Genomic DNA, 24404 nt, shown 5'->3' with positions numbered 1-24404 from the left:
AACAAACAGGAATAAATAAATGAATAACCTTCCCTCTCCCCCAGCCCTTTAGAATCATATAGATAGGACTGCAGAACTCCAAGGCTTTGAGAAAGACTGGGGATGTGCAGGAGGAGGAGGAGAAAGGAGAAGCTATTCAACATTTGTTTGATGGTTTCTTGTAAACAAACATTTTAGTAGTTTTGCCAAGGTCTCTGTAGCTGGCCTCCTGACAAAAGAATAACTGTTCACAGAGAATCAGCATGAAGCCATTCAGCAGAATAATACTCTTTTGGAGCCTCATACAAATGTGGCAGAGAGGGTGGGTGTGCACCACAGATCAATCTCTGGGCTTTGACAGGGTGCATTATAAATTGGAAGGGGAGGGGGGAGTCAGTGGAAACAACAGTTATCCAGAGATCCTCATAAATACAAGGTTCCAGGCATTGCAGCCGTGCTGAGTTTGCAGGATGATGAACTGAACCATAAACACCGACTCTGAGCGTTGGCAAGGCAGCAGTACGGCATTAGGAATTCTCTCCTCCATTGGAACCTAACCTTATTCTGAACTATAACTCATACACAGAAAATATAGATTGGGCCACAGTAAGAGATTAAAGAAAACAGCACACGGCAGGATTCTGCACGTGTTCAAAGATGATTTGTTGCCAGTGCATTTCAGAGCTTGATTTACTCTATCCCCTTTTCAGGTAAGAACTAAAACACGTCCATTTTAAGAAACTTGGATTTTCATATTTTGAAAAGAATTTATTATTAATTATTTATTGCCACTATCAATGAGTTACTTGAACTCTGTTCTTAAAAGGAAGATGCTCTTTTAAAGTAAAGTTCCCTAATAAGAAAGTTCAGTTAAGCTTTTACTTAGTTCTCACTTGCAAGGTAGACCAAGAATTCTTCAAATTAAAGCTGATTTAGGGTAGAAGCAAGGAAAACAAGTTAAAAGTTAAAAGCAAAGGTTGGTTGAAGTACTGCATTTCATTAACAGGTCCTAAGAGTAATTGATCAGCAGCAATTATGCACTAAGCTGTCACTAAATTATGAAAATAAACCCCTTCTGTACAGAAGTCAGCTAATCTTTCTATTTATAATACCCTCCCTCCCTCCCCCCTTTCTTTTACAGGCAATTTCTTCTCATGGGAAAAAGCTAGAGGAATCTATCCAATGGGTAATCACACACAGCTAGTGGCAAGTCTGACTTTCCTTCTAAAAATCTCAGGTGACAAACGACATCCTAATTAAACTTTTTTTAATAGCTATTTCAATTGCAGCCTATTCAGGGTCAGTGGGAAAATCTTAATAGTTTGTGTATAAGAAAATGGTTAGTCCAACTTATGTTTCTTTGCATGCAGAGAACATGAAAGAAAGTCAGACCAAGCAAAACAACCTCTTTCAAGTAGGTCCTGGAAAATTCTTCTAGTATAGGGAAGATTGCAATAATACGGAATGATAAAAAAATTAGAAACATTCCCTTTTAATTTGTATTGCACTGAAAGCAACTTGCCTATGAGCTTGCACGGTAGCAAAACTAATGGACCTCACCTGCAAAAACAAGTACTCAAATCTAGAATTTTACTCCTTTCTGTCAAATTAAAAGGTTGTGTTTTTTTTTTTTTAATTCATTTTCTTTGAAGCAAATTTAAACAGAAGTAATTTAAAAAAAAAAAAAAAAAAAAGAAAAAACACTAAGAGCACAAGCTGAGAAGCCAAAGATATGACTTCCTTCAGTCAGATCAACTTCAAAGTATAACAAACAAAATGGGACAAACTCTATGGGCATTAAAAAAAAAAAACAAAACTTAGATATCAATTCCAGAACAAGATTTGTTTAATAATATGTATGCAACAGTTTCTCATGAGAAACACAAAGTTAACTTTCTCTGTATAATGATTCATGAGTAAATTTGGGTTTGTTGGCAGACTTGCATTGAAGAAAGTAACTTGCACCAAATGAGAAAAGGATATTTTAAGAATGTTTGCAAGTTGTCTGTTGTACCAGAACCCAGAGCAGTTTCTGCTAGGATGTTATTTTTAAACTGTTGCATTTGTAACATACAGGCCATATGACTCATCAAAACTTAAAAGAAAATAAAATCTTGTTTCTGTGTTCACTTTAAAGATATTGGTCTAACTTGGCAAGCAGAAGTTATCTGAAAGCACCAGAAGGACAGCATTGTTTCAAGACTATGCAAATCAAGTGTGGGAAAGTTGCACCTTAAGTAAATAAGAGCACTAGTGCATGTCTGGGCAGTGAGTGGGAGGTAAGAGACTTAGAAAGAGAAAGGAAAAAAAAAATCTGGAAACAAAGCCTGTTGTTCTAACTAGGAGACAGCAACCCTACAAGGCATGTTTATTCTGATGACAGAAGCACAAAATCATTGGTGGCCTTGACTGACACACTCCTCTCACCATCTGGACCCCCAGTACTTCCTACTACTTCCTTGGCTTCTTTTTCCTTTTTTAATTGAAATATATTGATGTGGTGCTTTGGAGGCTTACCAGCCTATATCAGCGCTGCTAAACATTTAAATCCCTTAGCATAACCCAGAATAAGCCCATCCCATGACTTGACTTTCACTTTGTCACGTTGCTCACAGAAGATGAGAAAGTACTTCCTACCTTACTTCCAGAATGTTCCTTGATAAAATTGTTTCTTTTTACAACACAGATTACAGAGACAGTGCTCTGTGATTATTTAGGCTGACCTTTTATATAACACAGACTGTCAGACACCTCAGATTTAATTCCTGTTTGAACTACAGCTTATCTAGAAAGAAAAGCAGCTCACTTCACGCAAACGTCTCCAGCAATGGAGAATGCACCAGAATGTTTGTTAAGCAGAAAAAAAGACTTCTGTTCCTCCAGATTTCAGTGTTTTACTCACGAATACCTAAGCTACACTTTTAACCCTTCCTACACAGGATCAGTATCGCTGCTTTGTAGCCTCAGAAGTGCTGAGCTCCCTATTCCTTAGAAACAGGCATGAGAAAGGGTTATGTGAAAAAACAACCAGTTTGCTCATAAAGAATGAGGACGTTTTAATATTTGTTAACCCTGTATTAGTAATTGAGAAAACCTCCCTATACCATAAACATATGCTGTATATTTTGAAGCACTCCAAATATTTAGTTGTTGGGTTATGGATAAACTCTGCTTCTCATAGTGTCCTTGCCAGGACAGAATGGACTTCAAAGCACAGCAGCAGAATTCTACATTCATCAGAGCCTACTGACAAGATTTCATCCCAGCTATTAACCTCTCAGCACTCCAAGCCTGGCTCACAATGGTAAAGGAACCGAAAGATTTAACTAATCCTATTCTAAAGAATGCTTGACTTTTGCCTACTGATGGAAGAAAGCAGGGGTGGGAGGGAGAAAGGGGGGAAAAAATGTGAGTGAAAGAGGGGGAAATGAGAGAAAAGCCACACTGTACTTCAAGCTTGTAGTTGAAACAGCCTATTAATCAGGATATTGGAGGGGAAAAAAAACCAACCAAAAAAAAAAAAGAAACAAAAACCCAGCCCATAAGGCATTTGCACTATTTAGCAGAAGCAATTAGTCAGTGCTCATTAGGCAGTATTCACATGATTTATCCCACTTCTCCCCCAGCCCTCAAAATGCCACCATTTCACAAAACGAAAGCTTCAAATTATCAGTGCATTAAAAGCCTGCTCCCCTCCTTGTTCTGGGCAAGTCTGCATGAATAATATGCCTCGCTCAAAAATATGGCTCCAAAAATACCCTCCCTCCACAATCCTACTGTGTTCAGCATCACTCATTTAATTGCTTGGTGGGGACAAAGAGAGAGAGAGGGGAGCATTTACCTGCACTCTCCCGGAATTGTGCAAGAACCATGCTTGGGGCTACATCCCTGACGACAAATAGCTGTTAAAAAACAAAACAAAAAGAATATCAGCATGCAGCCTGCTTCTTGCATCTTCACACTGGTGGGAAGGTTTTAATCTTTAACCACCACTGTAATCCCACTAAATCCAAGGTTTTGACAAGTCCCTCATATGAAGTATATTAGGAAATGAAAAAATAAAGTAGGTGACTCCTTGTGATATGAAATCTATCAGCTAGATTTACAGAGAAATCATACCTAGCACTGTTCCAAGAGTTGTTTCTATGTAAAAGAAACCATTTCACCTTTGAGCTGCAAGTCACTGGGTCTACAAGTTTATTTTCTTCTGTGGTGAACTGGTGCACTCTCCCTATCTTTACATCTAATTCAAAGCAACTTTTTAACTATTCTTTACACTTGAGACCTATCTCTGAACAGACAGGATATTAAGATGAGCGTCTATTCAAATTGCAGTTAAACTCAGTCAGCAAGACATGCTGATAGACTGTTCCTATTCACAGTCTTGCAGTCTTTTCTCTTTCTGAAATTACTTAGGAAGTTGCCATTCCTTAATAAACATGCTGAACATCAGCTCAGGTAGAACAAACACCCGGGACTTTTCAAAGACCAAAGCTTCACACTTGCCAGGTCAGCTCTGAAACAAGTCTCTCTTTCCTGCTTGTCTTGAAGTTCTGCACCAAAGGGGAAATCCTGCCACTGAAGTCAGCAGCAGAACTCCCATTGAAGTCAGTGGGCTGGGTTTTCTTCCCAAGGGCAAAGATGTGGATGCTCAAAGAACACATCTGCTAAGTACCCAGTACTAGCAAGATCTCTCCAAGATTTTAAAAACAAGGCAGAAACTAGTCTTGTCCTGCCCCTGTGTAACGAGTTACTCATGTCCCATCAGTCCTCAGCCCTACTGTCAACACAAACTGATCACTGAACTGCAACTTGGATACAAAGAACTCAAGTCCTATCCAAGCCTATTGATAATCTGGGGTTCAGGCATTTGTCACAAACCTTTGTTGCACTCTGGTCCCATCCAGCCTTCCAAGCAGGTTTTGTTGCCATTCTGGTCACAGGTATGGTGAGTGAAGAAGTCATCTCTTGGTCGACAAAATTTGTTGCATCCAAAGCCATAGTAATGTTCTGCGCAAGTCACACGGATTTGATACTCAAAGTGGGCAGCTCCTGTGTTATGTTTCAGTGTCTGCCACTGACGGCTTGGATTGATCATGCCAGAGTGGGACGCCTTCTCAATTATGCGATCAGGATCTAGATGTTAAAAGAGACACAAGAGTTAAACCTTTGTTTAGGTATCACTGCCTCCCACGTTACATATCTCTAGCTTAGCAGACAAGACTCTCCAAGATAGCCAGTTGGTTTTATTAATTTTATGTTTTAGAGAGTAAGATAAGGCTACCCTGGAGCTACAGACCAGTAACTGAAATGCATATACAGCCTATAAAGCCAAATAAAGCTGAAAGTCAGAAGGAACTGATAGCTTATTGCCCATCACTTATCTCTTTCTCAGTGTGCAGACATCCCATAAGAATCACAGTTAGCGATTAAAGAAGATTCAGCTCCTCTTTCCCCAGGCTCCATGCAGGCTGGCACATAACGTGGCTCTCCCTGCTTCTCCATTACTGGTATTGATTTCATTTTTAACCGGAACGTTTACAAAAAAAGTCGTATTACAAAATCCTAATAAAGCAATGTCCACAAACCGAACATAAGCACTACAAAATGTTTGCTGCCTTCTGGGACTCTGGTGTAAACACTACATTGAAAACCAGCAACTTTGGAATTTGGTCAACATCCACGAGTCTTGGCTGAAAAATACCATGAAAGTTCTCCCCTTCAGATATTAGCTGACACCAAAAATTCAAGATGGCAAGAGCTCCAAGAAGAGAACTCAAATTACGGGATATATTTGCTACACAATCTCCTTCTCTCAATAGAGCGTTTCAAAGTTTAGACTTTGTACTTGACATTTAGTTCCAGCAAAGATTTTCTGGCTTTCTGAGCCCTACAACTGTCTAAATTATGGCTTGAAATAATAATATTTCACATTAGCTTGGTACATTGTATACATCTGTGGTATTTCACTTTGTAGTTCAGGTCTTGTGACTTAAATGATCTGACACTGTCTTACAACATGCTGCTAGCAAGCACTTGACTGCCGAATGAAAGTTTATCATAAAACAGCGAAAATATCCTTACAGACATAGTAAAAAAAAAAAACAAAAAAAAACCCACAAAAATAAGTACCAGGCTACACTGTTCTGTATATGGGACCATAATCCAGCCACAGGAAAAGTTGAGGTGGAAGGGCAGTTTGCCAACAATGTTACAAAGCAGTGAGGGAAGCAATAGCACATTCAAGTGTGAAGAATTAAAGTGTATTCACATTCAGTTAGTTCTTCTGACAACCACAAAAGAAACCCTGGAGATTTTATGGAAGAGCTGAAGACTAATGAAGCTGCTACAACACTTGACATAACACATGGGCAGTGTTTAATGTAAAATACTTCTAAATGTTTTGCTAAAGTCTTTTGATTTTTAGCTTCCAAAAAGAACATCCAGACGGGCTTTGCAGGACTGATAGCTATTGTCACTCCATCACTAGATCCTGCCTACTTGTCTACAGTTTTGAGAACCAAAGCGCTTGCTCCACAGCCACAGAAGAGTGTCTATATATGTAAGTAAGCATTTACTGATTTTCATGAGTATTCTTGGCTCAAGTTTCCAGCATTCATTAACTGTTTACAGTGTGAAATTAAGGGCAACAACTTCTAATGCATCTTCTGGTATTTCTTGTTTTATATTTTCCAATTAAATCCTTTTTTTTTTTTATTATTCATTGGCACTAAGTCCCCGACCTCACATCTTTGTATAAGACTTTCAAAAGCATGCAGGCTTTTATTAATTTAGATACCTAAGGACTTTCCATACTGGTATATCCAGAACAATATCATGCCCCGTACTGTGCAGGTGTAAGGCTCTTAGATCTCATCAACAAGATTACTAATTCTAAGAGGTACTTAAGCAGATGCATATCTATTTGCCTTGAATGGGGCTAGTCAAGCGATTACAGTTCTACTCATGCGTACTGGAGATGGTTTTGCTGCACTTGCCAAGATTACACCCTGATCTACAGCATAGCTGGAAAGGGAATACATTTCCCCAAATACTGAGCGTGTGCACAAAGACGTCCTGTCTATTCCTCTTCTCTGAGTAGCAGAAGGGGAATGATGCTTAACTTAGTGTTGCACACCCTCCCACTTGCTTCTCCAGTCTTCTCCTGTTCTCTGTGAGGAACATCACACAGACAACTATTTCAGTCCTTGGCACCAGAAAAACAATCACCTTGGAAAAGAGATCTTGCCTCTGCTCTATCATTCTTCCCCTATCTGTCAGCTCATTAGGAAGTATGTCCTTGTTGTACATCTGTGACACCAATTCCTCTGAGTTCAGCCTGTGGATAAGAGCTCAAACGGAAACACCCTTTTTAGTCCACTGGACTTCATTTTGTTAAGGACACAGATGAAAAGCCAGCTGCAATTTCACTTTGAATCACAGCTAAAATGCTTTTGATACACGTTATAAAGCTACTACCACACGTTTAAATTCAGTCTGACAGACTTAAGATCCCTTTCCATTAGCCATCACCCACAGTTTTCACAATGAAGTATTGGCATGTTCCTTCTTGTATAAGAATTTCTCCACCCTTCCTTATTCCCACCTGTCAGTACGCACTTACAAAAGCGTGCTGACCCAGACTTCAGGGAAGGCATTGCGACAACTCTTCCATTCTTAGCCTGCACTGACAGTGTTTTTAAGTTTTAAAGTGTGCAACACCAAAGTAGCAGATTGGCTAGTAAAACAAGAATTCAACCGGGCTTGAAAGAAAGGGATCTTCATAATTCCCTTGACATCATCAGACTAAATATCCCATGCTTTGATAGAAAGATTAGAGGAAACATTATTCAATTAGAAATTGATGAAGCGGAAGAGAGTGGCTTTCTATACACCTTTAGCTTCCTCTCAGCACTTTGCTGTCACAGAGTTGTTTCCCTTTGCTTTCCGTGGCTAAACTTTAAAGCTATTTATCTATTTATTCAGTGAGCAACTGTATCCAGCCTTCTAGCGAAATTAGCTATTTTTACTGCCTGTCTTTGCCTTTCAGTGGTCTAGTTTCTGGAAATTACAGCTATCAAGCATCAGGAAGCAAAACCGAACTAAACAACCAAAGAAACCCACCCTAAGCAGTTTGGGTGGCCAAGGACAGCATAGTTATTTTTTAAAGTCTACGTTTCAGACAATTTCCAGCTATGGCTTGGTTTACATTGTGCTGAAATCTCTTATGCCCAACTGGAATTCACATGCAATTGATACCAGTAATTTACAATAGCTCTTTGACACAGCTTGAGATGCAGTGGTAGCCCCATTAGCTTTGTGTTTGAAGCGACAGTATCAAGATGGAATCTAGAGAAGAACAAGAGTAAGGAAACTATTTACATTGAATCTTGGCTCCAGCAAAGCATGATTCTCATCAACTTCAACAGGGCCAGAATTTAACTGCAAGACACTCTTGGAAGTGAGACAAGAGAAAGTATGTGATTAAGGGAACGTAGGAGGAGTGGAATGTAGAGAGGGGAAGGAAGCATCCATTCTAGGATCGCCTAATGACTACACTGATCAGAAGGATGCTCAAACCATTGCAAAACACACAAAGCCTACTAAACTCACTTTTTTGAGAGCTATCAGAGAATACTTACAATTAAATAGTAATTAGGGTGAAAGAAAATCCTGGGTATAAAAAAAAAAAAGGCTCATCACTTTATACGATGACAATTGTTTAGTTCTAATTATTTCCTCAGCTAGTTCTTCAAGACATTCTTTAGCTATGGGAAAGCTGACTGTAAGTAAAGTCACTTTACAAAGAAAAGGCTTTGTGCAGTACTGTGACTGAAGTGACCTACAGATGGATGTGCGACAACAAAGCTAGTGCAGAAATGCAAATCAGGAGCATACATAAGAACTTGTCTGCACTTGGTCAAATGTACTGCTGAGAAATGAGGCAATTTTGTCTGAAGACATTTGTACTTCCAGAACATGAAAGCAAAGAAAGGGTTCATTGTGTAGCTTTGGAAATGCAGTTGTTTCATGAAAAAAGATGAGCTCTAATAATAGTAAAAGTGGCAGAGACCCAGTCTGAAAAAAATCTTCAGATCCTACTGTAAACAAGACCTTCATTTTGAATTCAGGCATCTTCCTGATTCCATTTTAAAACAATTCTCCTGCTGAAGCAATCTATTTTCTACTTCTCCATAAAACATATTTAATCAAGACCCAAGAGGTCTCCCAGACATCTCCATGACTGTGCAGGAATAGAACTTGAGATCACAGGAACATGCGAAAGTGTTGAACGTGGCAGGTTGTAAAGCAAATCACAGACACCACTAAGTAGATCTGTGTAGAAAGGTTCTTGGACTCAAAAAGCCATTCCCAAACTGTCTATTCTTCACCAATCAAAATGTAAACAGAAAACCACAGCACTGTGCACATTTCTATAAGGCCTTTCTTCTGTGAAGACCATTTCAGTCCAAAGGGGTCTACAAGCTGCTGTAAGATTTATGGAAGATGGGCCACAGTGCTGATGTTTCCTTGTTAAAGGAAAATGCTTGTCATGTCAAAGGTTTACAAGTTCATAGTTTCTCCTGTGGCTTTTACCACTCAGTAATAAAACCTTACATTGAAAAAAAAAAAAGAGCTAATTTTGCATACCTGCTTCGGTAACAGTAGGCAGTATACAGAATAGCTCATAATGCCAGGAGACTACATAGCTTCTTCTAGCCAATGGTAAAAGCTCAGCAGAAAACTTCATCCAGCCAAAAGACATTCCAGGAGAAAGATTCCCACCCTTGATTTCCAGCCAGCTCTACCAGGTGTTACCTGGTAAACATTTTTATAGTTCCTGAATACAAGTCTGTAGACATCCTACCCCCAAGGAAGAACTGATAATTATTTGCCTCTCCTCCTCTTCTACAGTCATTAAATAGATCACCTGGCCTTTTTTTTTTTTTTTTTTTTAAATGTAGTGTGTTCAATTTTGAGAAGCACGGTTTATAGGGAGGTCCCTAGTCAGCAATACTTATGCTTCTAAATATCATTTTTTTTAAAAAGCAAACAATGCAAAACAAAACAAGAAAAACTCCTGGGCCTTTATTCTCCCTGAGGAGGAGGTGAGAATTAACAGCATCTATTTTTAGGCATGAAACTGCTGGTGCCTAAGTGAGCAAGCTACTCACCCTCTACAGGAAATAACGAGACAGGCTAGTGCAGAGCCCGGAGCAGTTGTTCTGACTGATTGTGGGAGAGCTTATCACTCTCCTCACTGTTCACAGTAAGCTGGGTAGACTGCCAAATACCTTTCAATAGGCAGGAAATCAAGGAGTCCAAACAAATTAAACCAGGGGAACAAATACTTACTAGTAGAGTTATCATTGTAATCCCAAGCCTCAACAAGCAAAGTGTAGGATCTCTGCAAAAGAGAAACAAGAGTTAATTTCAAAGCCACATGCAACCTGAAGGAAAAACAATAATACAATTTAAATTCAAAAAATACCTGGTCTGTGCCTGGGAAAACAGAAATAGGTAATAAGTTATACTTGAGACAAATGTGATCTTGAAACATCATAAGCTACCTTATCCAGTCTGACTTACAAGACCTTTCACCTTGGATAGCTCATCTTTGTCATCATTAATGCATCTTATGTACTTAACCAGGAAGTCCAGCCTTTGACACGATGCTGCAGCCACAGCTGAGCATGTGTGGAATTGCCTACTGCATGTTGAAGAGAGAAGACACTGAACTAGCATAGCAGCAACCAAAAGAAAAGAAAAAAAAAAAAAACAACAAAAAAGAACCACCACTCTCAAGAACTGCTTCAAAAGAATTTTACTTTGAGAAAAGTAGTCTTGATTTCCCTGCCCCCAATCATCCTGAAAGCAAGAAGTGTTGCTAAGATTACTGTGCTCTGCCTTGACAGCACAATCTCTAGGGACTTTGCTTTTCAGCACCCCCTTTGAAAGCTTTGTCTGCATGAGGGCCATCGCAGCTCCCACAAGTATCAGGTAACTGAGGGAAGAACTGATGGATGTGGGAAAGGGGGTGGGCTAAGAGAGATGCATTGTAAAACAAAGGCTAAAATCGAGCTATTTGGAAGAGCAGGGAAAGGGAAGACGCACTATCCACCCCGTGTCACATTTACAGACAGACTAACCTGCCAATGAGCTCTCTAGCACTCCAGTAATAATAATCATCAGCATAAACTAATCAAGAGTGACTCCATGGGTTGGACAGATGCCAGCTATTTCATCTGAGCCACCTTATCTTCAATCCTAACTTGAGAACAAGAGCCATTAAGATGTATTCCCTTCCCCCTCCCTACTCTGGGATATTATTAACTTAGCTGTATCTTCCAAAATTGCCAGGCACAGCTAAACTTAGAGAAGGATTCAAGAAAGCATTCAAAATGAAAAAAAACCAAAGAAAAATAAAAAAAAAAACCCAACACCCTCTGATTTGATAAGTACATTAAGAACTACAAATGAAGTAATAAACGTAACATCTTTCTGGTGAGAACAATTACAGGACAAATATAAACTCTCTCCATGAAGAGCTTTGATACTTTGCCATAGAAGCTGTGTACCGTAAGGTTTATTTCTTCTTAATTATATATGCACTCAGTAGCGGCCTGCAGCCCTTAACATCTTTTCTGTACCAGAAACCAAAATAAAGTTGAGAATAAGCTGCTACAAGGTGCAGCTTTAAGGCAGACCTCGAATTCCTTGAGAAGAAAAAAAAAAAAAAAAAAAAAGAAAAAAAATGGGGCTGAGGCAGACTGTTTTCTCACGACTGGACACAGCATGCAGCCCCTGAATGAAAACCTAGTTTGTGATGAACACCAGCTTGGAATATAGCCTAAATATGTTTCATATTCAAAGCAGACTAGGATTCCATTTTGTTCACTGATAACTGTGGGAAAATGCTTCAAAAAGTAAGCAAAGCTGGGCAAGCTGAGACATGCATTCTGACTTTTACAGGGAAGCTGCATTGGCCACGCCATTTTTGGTTAATATTTCATGAAAGTGACATATTTGCTATTAGTCTAGAACAAGTGTCTCAACTTGGAAGAAACTTCTGCAACAAAACAAAGCACAATGTGATCATTTAACACTATTGAAAGCATACTGAAGAAGTTCTTTCACAAGTCAAAGGTAAAAAAAAAAACAAACAAAAAAACAATCAAACAAAACTCGAATAACGCTCCTGAGCCATTTCAGAGATGCGCACTGCACTATCATGGATGCTTTCTCACTGCTTTAATTGCAAATACTGAGAAGCACAACGTGTTTCTGCAAGCTTGAAAAAAAAGTGTTATGATATAGAAAATGAATTATGACAACTAGCACTATTTCCAACGAAGTTAAGGATGTTTTCCTTTCGGCCTTGCATAATTGTTTTGGAAGATATTTTGTCTAAACTCATAGCAACAGTTACGGGTTGGTTCTCAGGACTGTTTACCAACACACCTAGCCCTTAAGGAAAGGAAAGGCTGAATCCTGGCTTTAAGTACTAATGTTGCTAGATACCTGCATGACCACTTTCCAATAGGAGTTTGTTTACAGAGTAAAGAGCTTCTGCTTAACTGGGTAGAAATAAAATGAGGGAGAAAAGACATACCCTAGCAACTCCCTTGTTTCCATGTGCCCCCTTTCACCTCATTTGACATATTTTAAATAAGGAATCTCTATCCTGAAAAGGGAAGGTATCAAGAATGGCAGTTTAATCTCTAGGCTCAGTCCCTCCCAGCATGGGGCAGAGAAAGGACAAGACTGTATTCAATGCAGAAAGCACAGACACCCACATCCCCACAACAGCAGTAAGTGCCCCTCAGCAATACAGCCATCACATAACTCCAGCCAGTGCCTCCCCACCACTGCCCAAAAAAGAGTTCTGTGCAAAGACTGAACCACTGTTATATTTTAAAAGCGCATATCATCCCCACTCTATAGATCAACAATTAAGATATCTCAGGAATGACTACGTACAGTGAGGAGGTTTAAGTTTTCCCATGCCCACAGCTGACCTCTGCCCATCTTTGAATAAATATATATATCCAGACACAAGAATTCCACATCGTGCACCTTATTCCATCAAAGCACTGTCCTAAGCAAAGAGGCAGCAGTGAACTTTCTGGAGTCACACCCAATTAGCCACTGTAAGACTGAGCCTGACCAGAAGGCAGGGATTCTGACTTGAGAGGAAAGGCAGTTTGAAAGGAATAGCAAGCCTGCACAGCGTGCACAACATCTAGTCTGATCCACCCAGAGGGATGAAAGGCAGCACGGTCAAATTTAAGCTGAAGTCCTATGAGTTAAGCTATGAGAGGATGGAAATGGTTGAGGTCACACTCCAAATTAAATAAAGCAAGCACCCACGTACAAGGGTTGCTTCCCTCAGTGACAAGCTACCATGACTTAGCCTCAGTCCACTGATAATACAACTCACTGAAAGCTTTGAAGATGCTGAAATCCATCAAAGAAAGTCCCTTTTAAAGGCCTGAAAGAGCAATGCAGCATATTTTCTAGCTATTTAAATGAAATACTAGCAGCTCCAGCTAAACAACAGGTGTTCAAAGCTCTCTTCTCTACTATTTCTTCTTCTCTTCATCCAGGTATTCACCCAAAAGAGGTGGTTTTGTACTTTGGCTTCTAAAGACATTCTGCAATTCAGCGTTACAGAGGAAGACTGAAACATCAGGCTTATTAGCAAAAGGACAGCCTCCTTTTGAAAGAGGCTGCAACTCGTCAAACTTCTTTCCCTTCTAGCCTTGTGGTTAAACCAAGCAAGAGCTTTGCTGAGCATGTGAAACCATGACTAGACAAATGCAGTGGGAAGTTTGCATTCTTAACGTTGTGCCTGCTCCTCCCCTCTGCCGAACAAGGAGAGCAGGTTAAGCTCAGCCATGTTCTCCTCGTGTACTCCTAGCCAGGCACAGCTGTGAAGACTCATCTGAGAACAGTCCTCAGACTCTGCCTGCACCACTAGGAAGAAGGCTAGGAGCTGGGCACACTATCACAGGGGACACGGCACACTGAGAGAGCTGCTGCAGTCTCTCTGCTCTTCAGCTAGAAGGGAATGAGACAAATGGAGAAACAGAGTAGTAGTTCAGAGTGCCCAAAAGCCAGGAAGGAGGGCAACTCTGAGCACATTTAAGGCTAGTCACAAAACCACTTCCCCTAAAAGTCAGCAGGACTCTCACTTGCATGCTCCTGCTGCCCCATGGCAAGTCACAGTGACGCCATGCAGATGTGTCACCACGTCATGCCACGGTCAGCCACTGAACCCTGACAACAGAGTGCTCCTCCATGGGAGCTGAAGACAACTGGTTCCTCATCCAGAGAAATTGCATATTTGGGGGGAAAAAAGGGAAACAATTCTCCTGATTCTTTCTTGAACACAGTCAGGAAGCAATTATATGGGCCAGTCTACATAAGGCTAAGTTAACAACCCGTAAATTGTTACTCCCTTAACCCTGCATATGTAGGCAAAGCAAGCTGTAGTGATCTTCTGCTTCAGAATCTCTGACCAAGTGCTAGACTGAACCTCAAACAGGCAGGTCTCATCAGAATATGCCCAGGTGAAAATGCAAGCATAGTGTTCTTTCACTGTTTGTTTTGAGCAGTTCCTCCATTGCTGTCAGAGCTCGTAAACACTTCAGTGCCATTGAAAGAATATACAAAAACAAATTTAATTTATTGGCAACTTACAGGAATGACTTTTACCACCATTCCAGCTTGGCATAAGCTAAGCCAGTAACTGAAGACCGTTTCTGTGGCACAACTTCTCCTTCCTGCCAAATGATGGACACAAATTACCACTATCCAAACTATGCACGCGCTTAAGCATCTAGTAAATCAGCCTGATCTCTGATCTGTCAAACTTGCTGGAATAATGAGTGTCCTGTGAATACATGATGTGCTGAAGTTGCCATTGTGTGAAGTAAGTCCATGGTTTGTCTGGGAGCCGAGCAATGCTGAGTCTACTGCTGCTTCCTGTTGCTTGTCCTGTATTAGCATTATTTTTGGATAGGCCCCATTATGTTCTGTAATCCTCCCTGCAGTCAGTACGGCCACGCTATTGTTCTCGGTTAATATTAGCAGTCAATGTCGCTGTCTGGGTGGCCAGGCTACAATGTATTCCAATCATAAAACTAGCATGCATTAATGAAACAGTGTACTGAGTTAGAGGGGGGGTGACTTATGATCCATCCCTCCCACTGCTCTTCTTAAAACACATATATTTATATTGTATGTGATATTATGTGATGACATATGTGAAGTTATACATAAAAATCTTTCTTTTTAAACTAATGATTTTAGGTGACTGCAGCTACTGAGGTGCATCACACGACAACAGCATTTTAATCAGCACCTTATCTGGTTACAGGGCAATCTTCTCACGGAGCCCCACTTGTTAAAGGCTAGTAGATAGGCCAAGATGTCAACAGTTGCTTCTGACCTCCCCCAGCAAGCAGATTACCTGCTCTTATCAGTCCCCCTACCTGTTTAAAGCATCCCACTGATAATTAAATGCACCAGTTACAAAAGGGTGGCAAGGTTAATAGAGAGAATACCTAGTAGCCAGCCAAGCAAAACAGTCAGGTTCACATAGAGCAAGCCTGAACAAGAAGCCTTTCTACTTATTTACCTAAGTGCAAAAGAACTGGGTTGAACTGGTAAAGGACTCGGGATGTTTGACTATTTACAAACCACTTTAACCACTTCTATCCACATTTTACAGCTTCTTCTGAATACTACAACAATAACGAGTATAATTTATGCTGTAGAAGACTGACCACAGAGCCATGAGCTCCAGAGAAACAAGAAAAGATTGTAACATCTTCTAATTTTCACATCTTTCCCCATTTAAGATGCATATGGCTCACATTTACAATTATTATTAGAACTGAATTAAGTAACATATAAAACTTCTGTCCATCGGCAGAAATGCTTAGTTTAGCCTGATTTTTCAAAGACGATCCTGTCTTCAGTTTTATCTATATAGAAATGCTTTTAAGAAGCATAGCTTGAGGTTTTTGCAGGGCACTGGAAGTACTGAAGGAGGAACTGAAGCTGGAATAAAAGCCATGGAGGAGAATGCAAGCCTCTCAAGCTGCACAACATCTCACACAATGAGCTGAGGCCCAACTTTACCGGCTTCCCAACTAGTTTACTTCTACTGAGGCCTTCATTCCACAACGAAGCAGTAAGTTTCCCCAACAAGAATTTTACACATAAAGCATCAATTTTATGCAATTCATTTTTAGACATGCAGACTTCCAGCTGCGTAAACAAGCCGACAGCACTGGATGTGTGCAGTCTGAGAAAGTTTAGGAATAAGCTTCAACGTGAGGCCCGATCCAGCTGCCACTGAAGCTAAACTGGAGCGGGCCTTCGTTATGCATCACAAGAACAAAAATCCTGGAAGCAGGCAGGATTTATTTTTAGGCATATTATGGTAATATAATCAAATGGATTTACCAGGAAGATGAAGTTCTGAACTGACTGGAACATAAATAACTCTTAAGAACATGTAACAAGTCCAAAACCCCCAAGTAGTTGCATTGCTTCTCTGCAGTCCTGGGGAAAAAACACAGCTCCACGGATGGTAATTACGCTTCAGATGTCAGTTAATGCTCTCAGCTCCTTCTTGGCTGGCCATCCTAGGCAAAACACTGCAAGTGCTGGAGATTTATTCTTATTAGCGAACAACAAATGATGGGTGTGAGTACTACTTGATTGATCTGCATTTTGTTTTAAAATTTTCTTCTGACCTGCCCCTACTCTGAGATGATTTACGAGCCATCCTTTAAGAAGAATTTAAACAATACTGAGCATGTGCTACTGCAAGTTTTCAAAAGCTAACTGGAGGAAGGAAAAAAAAGAAAAAACCCAATACAGAACAAAATCAAGCTTTAGTTGTATGAGTGTTACCTAATGGTTTAAAATTACATAAAAAAAGAGAAAAACTCAACACATACAACAAAACAAACGAAAACAAAGACAAAAAGAAAACAACAATAAAAGCAGTTGAATGATGCGATGCTTTTCTCTCAAAAGGCCACTACATTAATTAATGAGGCACAGATAAGTATTTTGGAAGCCTCTTGTGTCAAGACAAGGGAAAAGAGGAAATCATGAATCTTAAAAACTAGAACACAACACTAAAGCTCTTTCATTCCCTCTTTCTAGCCAGAAAAAGCAGTGCCTATCCAGAGGGCATCTTTTATGTCTCCAGGACCCCGAAACAGTAAGATTTGTCATTTAAAACTAAGGGAAAGGCCAAATATTTCATTTTTTAAAGATGGAAGTAAGACATTCAAAATGCTTTTTCCATATTTTACACTAAAGCTATTTAGATGCTGGAGGGTTTTTTCCACCCTCAATAGTTTGCTGTTGGGTTGGTGCAATTGGCTCCAATATTAAATAATTACAAGGATCATAATTTCAGGATAGACAAGCTATTTGAAACTAGAGCTGAGCATACCAAAGGAACTGCCAACTCTGACCTGCTTCTTACTCACAGCCTCATCAAATATGCAAAAAACCTCTCTTCACATAAAAGCAGAATTTACTGCTAAGCTTTGCTTTGTTATCCATGTGTGGCTCCCTGAAGGTACAGCAGGCATCAGACTATGAATGCTGTTTGATTCCTTAAGAAAAGCAAGAGATTTGATTTACGCCAAAGGAGAGCATGTGTCTACCAAACAAAACTTGTTGAGACTGTCTTTGACAAGTGGAACATGGAAATTCTTTTGTTCCATGCTTTCCTACATGGCTTCATAAGCCAGGCCTGCCCATCAAGAAAAATCAATCAAATCTCTAAAAGAATGCATGAATAAAGCCTAGCTGTGTGTATATATTTTAAAAATATTATTATCATTGCAAATTGCTGTAGAATTGCAAGCTACTGCAGGGATGGCTTTCTGGATGCACTCTGGTGTGTTTTTTCTGCTGGTCTGCTGCCCTGTTCCCTAGCAACTTTGTCAAACTTCCAATCACTTAAATGAATTTATGGCCCACCATCTCCACAGCCATTACTCACAAGGATACATATCAAAACTGACAACAGCTAACTGTGTGAGTTTGTAATAAGACTCCAATGCCTCAAATCTACATTACAACTACAAGCCAAATCTAACAGTACATTTACATTACATACCATTTTCTTTTGTTCAAAACCTCTAACACAACACACCTATTTTTGACAAAAGGCCAGAGGGGCAGCTTGACTGGGAAGAAGTGCTTTGTGTTCCACCCCCCTCCCCCCCCCCCGCCGCACACACACTCATTTTCTTGTTGCTTTTTTAAAGTAATGAAGGCAATAAGAGTTCTGAATGTTACTGATTCAAGCTGTAACATCCCAGAAAAACCTTCCTTGGAGAACAGATCACAAACAACACATATACAGAGATGAGCATGAATTTTCAAGTGCAATACAACTAACATTCCAGCTTAGCTCCAGTTTCTTTGAATATACCCAACTGAAAATGAATGGTAAGCTCTCATGATTAGTCACATTTGTAAATCTAAAGCTGGTCTCACGCTTTGATTAATCAACAGTGTTTACCCATCTAAAGAAATGGTTTTAAGTGCTGAAATCTCAGCATCAGATTTGAGTTGGCTCATTAAGTTTACTAGTTTATCTTTAGAGCTTTCAGAACTACTTAAAAATGATTTCTGTACACAATTTCAGTACAAATAAGTGCTTTGTCACATTAGATATTCTTTTGTTCCAGTACTATTTAGAAGTCACAATGGCTAACCAAAAGGCCGTGTCTTGTGAAATTAAAGCTGGGATGCAGGCTTGGTAATTGAGAACAGTCATCACAATCTCAAAAATGATATTTCTGCATGGAAAAAAATGCAAGCATTCATTCCAAAAATTTCCATTTGTGGGAAACAGAGTTGTCAGAAGTTGACAAGCTTTACACATTTTGCAGGCTGCACTGGAGTTTCACTGCTGCTCTATGATTCCAGTACTGAGTTACATTCAGCAGGACATCAGAGAAATTTCTTTCACTAAAGAAAGACAAGAAACTTTTTCCGTGGTCTCCAGAATCCCCAAGTCCTCCTACTACATTGAAGATTTCCCTTCCTATTGATCCTATGGAGAGAAGGGCATTAGAAGGGGAGTACTCAGTTTTCACATCTTTTCTATATACACTTATCTTCAGATCCAAGGCATTTAAACGACTAGAAGCAGACTGGCTCAGGGAGGAGATGACCCTCACTCTTCTGAAGAAAAAAAACAAAAAACAACAACAAAAAAGCCCTGCAGTACAAGCATTACAGCCACTGGCAGAGCTTCAAATACCTCAGATTTTTACAAAACCCTTTATCCCTTTGATGGCATATTTGATAACAGTTTTATCTCATTCATGTTAGGGGAAAAAAAAAAAAAAAAAAAAAAGGAAGAAAGAGAGGACTTGTACTTCCAACAGAGAATACTTCTGTTAACGCCGCTATTGTACTTTGTAATATTATCTCCATAAAAATGCAGGCTTGATTTCACCCTTCTGCCTCTCCAGCCTTTGCTGCTCCAGAAGTCACAACTGACAGAGAAGGCAGGTAGGAGGCAGCACAGGACGCTTCAAGAACACACAGCTGCCTACAGCACTTGGCCACAGGACTAACAAAGTGGGTGTCTGCACTACAACTGGAGGGAGGAATGTTTTTGGGGTGGGCTTTCCCCCCCCCAAAAGTCCACGCCCTCACAGCAACCAGGCCTTATCTGACAGGAAGGGCCAAGCTCTGAAGAGTGCTGAAAATCTACAAATGCTTCCACCTCTCCAGCAATGATACAGTGACATAGGATAGGAAACAAGATTTACTCCTCTCCTGCTTGCATGCAAGGGCCCTCCACCCCTTGCAAAAATGACCGTAGGCATCTAGGTTAGGATGACTGGATGTTCAAAACTGCTGAGCATCAACATATCCCAAGGCAGTCACTGGGAAAGTGTGTGCTCAGCACCTTTGGAGAAGGGGAGGGGGAAAAACAGTTTCGTTTCCTAGGTGATCTTTAAATACAAGTTTTAGGAACATAAATTTTCAGCTAATATACCATAGCGTCTGAGAGAGCCACCCCAAAAGGCGGACTGCCATGTGTGCAGAAAAGCCCCCCACATTGGTCATCCTCAGTTTCTGCTTGTGTTGGCAACACTGCTGGGCACAAAGTAGTGCATCTCGTGGTACTGAGGGCCACGGCAGCAGCAGTCTTACATACCCCCAAGCCCTACTGCACGAATGGGACACTGTCCCACGCGATGGTTGTTTTGGAAGGATGGTCCTTAGAGTCTGTGCAACAAGTACAGGACTCTTCTGCAGGGCTAAGCATATCAAGGCTTCGTTCCCCTTGAGCTGTCCAGAAGCAACAAGAAACTCTGAAGGGCGAGCCAGCATACTGCACGTGACCACCAACGAGGCAATTTTCAGCTAATGAAGAGGTCACCCCCAATAGTTTCCCACAGGGCTGACCGCTGTTTACTGCGATGGACAACAGTGGGAAAATGCCTGGCAAAAGGCCCCACAAAGTTTTGCAAACTGGGAAGCCAGAATCTATGGATCACGGAGCCAATATGCCAGAAAAGGTGCACTGTGGGTAGGAGAGGGTGAGATGGACCAAAGCTACGGCCAGGTTTTTCTGTCTTAGGCTCCAGAGTCTGCACATACCTCAAAACACAGCAAGCTTCTCAGGGAAGCTGGCAACCAGCTCACCCAGAGCAGCAACAGCAGCTCCCATCAGCACCAAGCAGCACAGTGAGATTTCCCTCTGGGGGAAGCAGGAAGCCTTCCCAAACACGCTCCAGGGAAGGAGGCCAGCTATGACACACACTTTTCACACGGGATCCCTCCACAGCCCCTAACCCACCGCTACTTTGGCTTAAGCCCAAGTCTTCACTGCTTTGGAAAAAAAAAAATAAAAAATAAATGAACTTCTGACCTTCTAATTCTCAAGAGGCTTATTCATGCTGTAAAGTGCAGAGATACAGGGTTTGCTTCCCTGACCCGTTTAGATCCCCCTCGCTGCACATCTGACTTTCAAATTGAACAGGCTGCGCATTGTGAGCCCCAGGGAACACAAACAAAAACATCACCGCATTTCGCTCGTTTCTGCCCGGCGGAGTGCCGGCTCCCCCGCCAAGGCACCCGCTCCCTCCCCAGCCCAGCGCCTCCGTCCCCGCGCCAGAAGCTGGAGAAGGCCGTAGCGAACCGAGCTCCAACAGCACCTTCCGGCAGTGCAGAGCGAGCAGCGCACTCACCGGCCAGGCAAAGCTGAAAGGGATAACAATCCGGTTCTTTTCGTTATTCCGGCTGTACTTTAAGTTGAAGGTATTCCCTCCGATGACAGGGGTGGATTTGGATCCGAAGCTGCAAGGGCCGCCAGCAGTGACCCGCGATTGGTACTCCTTCAGGCAAACTTTAAAGTAGGTATCACACTCGTCTCTGGTGCACTTTTTATCTCCGGGGTTTCGAGTGCCGTCGCAGCAGTTCCCATTCTGCAGCACGCCGTTCACATTCTGCACGGATAAGATCTCCAGCTCGAACTGTCCCGATGCTGACACCACCTGCTCGTCCCGAGAAAGAACCGCAGGAGAAAACAAAAAGAAAGAAAAAAAAAAAAAACAAGAAACGAAAAACACGGTTACCTCACCTTTCACCCCAAACACAACCTACGGCAGCTCTGCAGGCAGAGGAAAGTCATCTTAAAGCCAGCTTACTTTTGAGAGGCACGCACATAGCATTAAGAAAAAAAGAAAAAGCAAACGCTTCAAGCTTTTTGCTAGCCAACACCCACGAGAAAGGCTCATAAATCACCCCAGCAGCACGGATGCTGAAAAAGAACCCGAAGCCCCGAGACTAAAAGGCTTCTGCGAGGCTCCCCAGGAACGGAACGGAAGCAAAGCGTGAGCGCGGCGCCGGCAGCAGCGCAGCCGCTGCAGCTCGGAGGGGCGGCGGACGGGACGGGCAGCCCCGCATTGCCCGCCGGCACTGCGCTCGGCAACGATGTAAAAAAAAAGAAGAAACCAACAATACAAAAATCCACACACAAATATATATCAAATAAAAAAAGAGGAGGAGAAGTAATCCCGAAAACAAGCGATGCGCGCTAATAGCACTTCCATCCTCGGGGAGCCTCGCTTCGCCGCGCGGACCGCCGCCCTCCCCGCAGGACAGCCGGCACCGCCGCCCGCTCTCCCGCCGAGCCGCCCCGCGGCGCGCAGCCTCCGCGGCTCCCGGGACCCCGTCCGGCCACCGCCGCGGGAGCCGCACCCGCGCCCCGCACGTACCTGAGTCCGCAGCCCCAGCAGGGCCAGGAGGAGGACGAGGGAGCGCGCCGCCGCCCGCCGGGCCGCACGCATGCCGCCGCCGCGCTGCCCGCCTGCAGGCCGCCGCCGCCGCTCGCTCCGGGACGCGCCGGGGAGGGCCAGAGGGAGCAGGAGGAGAAGACGCCGCTGCCGCCGCCGCCGCCCCGCTCTCTATATACCGCGCCGCGCCCGCGCCGAACAACGCCGCTTTTCAGGCGCTTTCAATAGCGCCCCGGTCTTCAATGCAAAGCAGCCCGGCCTCCTTTTATTCTCCTTATTCTCTCGCCTCCCTCTTTTTTTTTTTCCTCCTTTCTTTTCGTTGTCTGCCTTTTCTTTTCTCTTTTATTTTATTATCGCGATTATTATCCCGATCCTTTTATTGCTTTCAGGTCGCCGGGCAGCGCGCGGCGGAGGCGCCCCCCGGGACACACGCACACCACGCACGCACACACACACACACACACGCACATGCAGCGCACGCACCGCCCGCCGCCCGTCTGGCAGCGCCGCCGCCGCTCGCCTTCATCTAGCCCACGGCGGCAGGCGGGGAGGCCGCCCGCGCGCGCATGCGCCCATCCATATGCATGAAGGAGGCGGGAGGAGGGAAGGCAGGTACCGGCGGACCGAGGAGGCGGAGAGCCGACGGCCGCTCCTCCGGGGGGAGGCGCGCCGTGGGTCCCTCCCGCCCCGAGGCCGGCGGCCGGCGGCCGGCCGGTCATCGCGAAATGTCCGTCCGCAGGTGCCGGGCGGCCCACCTGGAGGAGCTGCCCGCCGCGCCCTCGCGAAGGCGCGATCCCCCGCTCGAGGCGGTCGTGGCGCGGGAAGAGCTGGGGTCGCTCTGCAGCGCCCAGCGCCGCGCGGCGCCTGAGGCGGAGCGGCCGCCGCGCGCGGAGGGAGGAGGGGCGCGCGCTCGTTCGCGGCGGGAACGCTGAGGGGAGGACGGCGCGCGCCGAGAGCGGGGCCTCGAGGCCTGAGGGGCTGCCGGCCCTCAGAAGACGAGGCGGCGGTTGCTCCCTCACGGTGCCGCATCGTCCCTCCCGGTCAGCCCGGCGCGCCGGCCGGTATCTCCCGTAGATCGTGAGTGGGAAAACGGCCTGCAGCCCGCTTGCTCCTGGCTTCCGAGTGAGCGCCGGGCTTCGTCACCGCGCGCTGCCGGCGGTGGGCTGTGCGGGACTGACTGACTCCCTGCCGCGGGATTTTGGTTCGCACCGTAGCAAAAAAAGCACTCAGGCGCGCTCCCCGAGGAAGAGCCGCACACCAACGGAGCAAACGAGGGCAAACTTTAAGTGTATCCCTGGTCGGGCGGTTCCCCGAGCCCCCATGCGGAGCTGGGTGATCGCTGTGCTGTCCCGTGCCGCTGCCCCTCGCCCTGCAGCGCTGCAGACACCAACCCGCCGGCACGGTGCCTGGTCTGACCCACAGCAACGGTTCCTGTGTCCTCTGATCCCATCCTGACGTAACACACTAACGTGTAAGTGTCTGTTTTGTACACCAGAGACAGTTGGGAGAGAGAAAAAGAAAATTTCGGACCTAATTGTACCTCCTTTGTTTTCATTTCCTATGGCGAAGGTGCGGTGTGTGCCTGCCCTTGGTTGGGTGGGGGCTGTGCTGGCGGTGCCCATAGCCCTGACACCAGACACCAGAGCCATGCTCACCCTGCAGCCACACACCTGCAGGTCGTTTGTGAGCTCAGGTGTAGGTTCCATACCAGCACTTTGGGTACACCTGGGAAATGCAGCGTTGCTTAGCACTCCTCACTCCTTTTTCAGCCCAGAAGCTGTAACAGCACCAGTTGTTCCTTACTCAGGGTCGTTACCTTTCCTGAGGCTGGTAAACCCTCCTTGTATCTTCTGCGCAACGTGGCTGCAGTTTGGTAAGACAGGAACCAGCATCTCTCTTCTTTTTTGAATGGCTTCTCCTTAGCTTCCACAGCCAATTTGAATGTTACTCATTTACAAGTGCCACACAGCGGTTCCTCTGGGCCTTTTAATGCCCTGCTGCTTGCTGGTAGGCTGCGTACCTTTAGGGCAGGTCTGCAGTTGGCCTTTCTGTGAAAGGTTACTCCACCTGTTTGACTCCAGTGCTTAGGAAACCCAGAGTGCTGGTTCCCACAGTGCTTGT

General features: G+C 43.5%; 2 protein-coding genes across 3 annotated transcripts in view; one reads left to right on the top strand and one right to left on the bottom strand.

Annotated features, from left to right (window-relative positions):
• JAG1 (jagged canonical Notch ligand 1) overlaps positions 1–22401 on the bottom strand; it is a 35689-nt gene extending 13288 nt beyond the window's left edge. For both annotated transcript variants that reach the window (XR_014881872.1, XM_085218936.1), the window contains exons 1-5: positions 22266–22401; positions 21237–21542; positions 10336–10387; positions 4861–5115; positions 3821–3881 (exon numbers count right to left, since the gene is read on the bottom strand). Coding sequence is in view for 1 of the 2 variants with exons in the window: in XM_085218936.1 (XP_085075062.1) it covers positions 3821–3881; positions 4861–5115; positions 10336–10387; positions 21237–21542; positions 22266–22337 (746 nt within the window). In the remaining variant the exon portion in view is untranslated. The remainder of the gene's footprint in view (positions 1–3820; positions 3882–4860; positions 5116–10335; positions 10388–21236; positions 21543–22265) is intronic.
• Positions 1–22655, top strand: part of SLX4IP (SLX4 interacting protein) — a 120150-nt gene extending 97495 nt beyond the window's left edge. The window contains exon 11 of the mRNA XM_085218957.1: positions 1121–22655. The gene's annotated coding sequence lies outside the window, so the exon portion shown is untranslated. The remainder of the gene's footprint in view (positions 1–1120) is intronic.
• Positions 22656–24404: the final 1749 nt, after the last annotated feature.

This window comes from Meleagris gallopavo, chromosome 2 (assembly GCF_905368555.1).
Source record: "Meleagris gallopavo chromosome 2, MGAL_WU_HG_1.1, whole genome shotgun sequence".
In the NCBI taxonomy this organism is placed as follows: domain Eukaryota; kingdom Metazoa; phylum Chordata; class Aves; order Galliformes; family Phasianidae; genus Meleagris; species Meleagris gallopavo.
The sequence above is the reverse complement of the archived record's forward strand: the minus strand, read 5'-3'. Positions and strand labels throughout refer to the sequence as shown.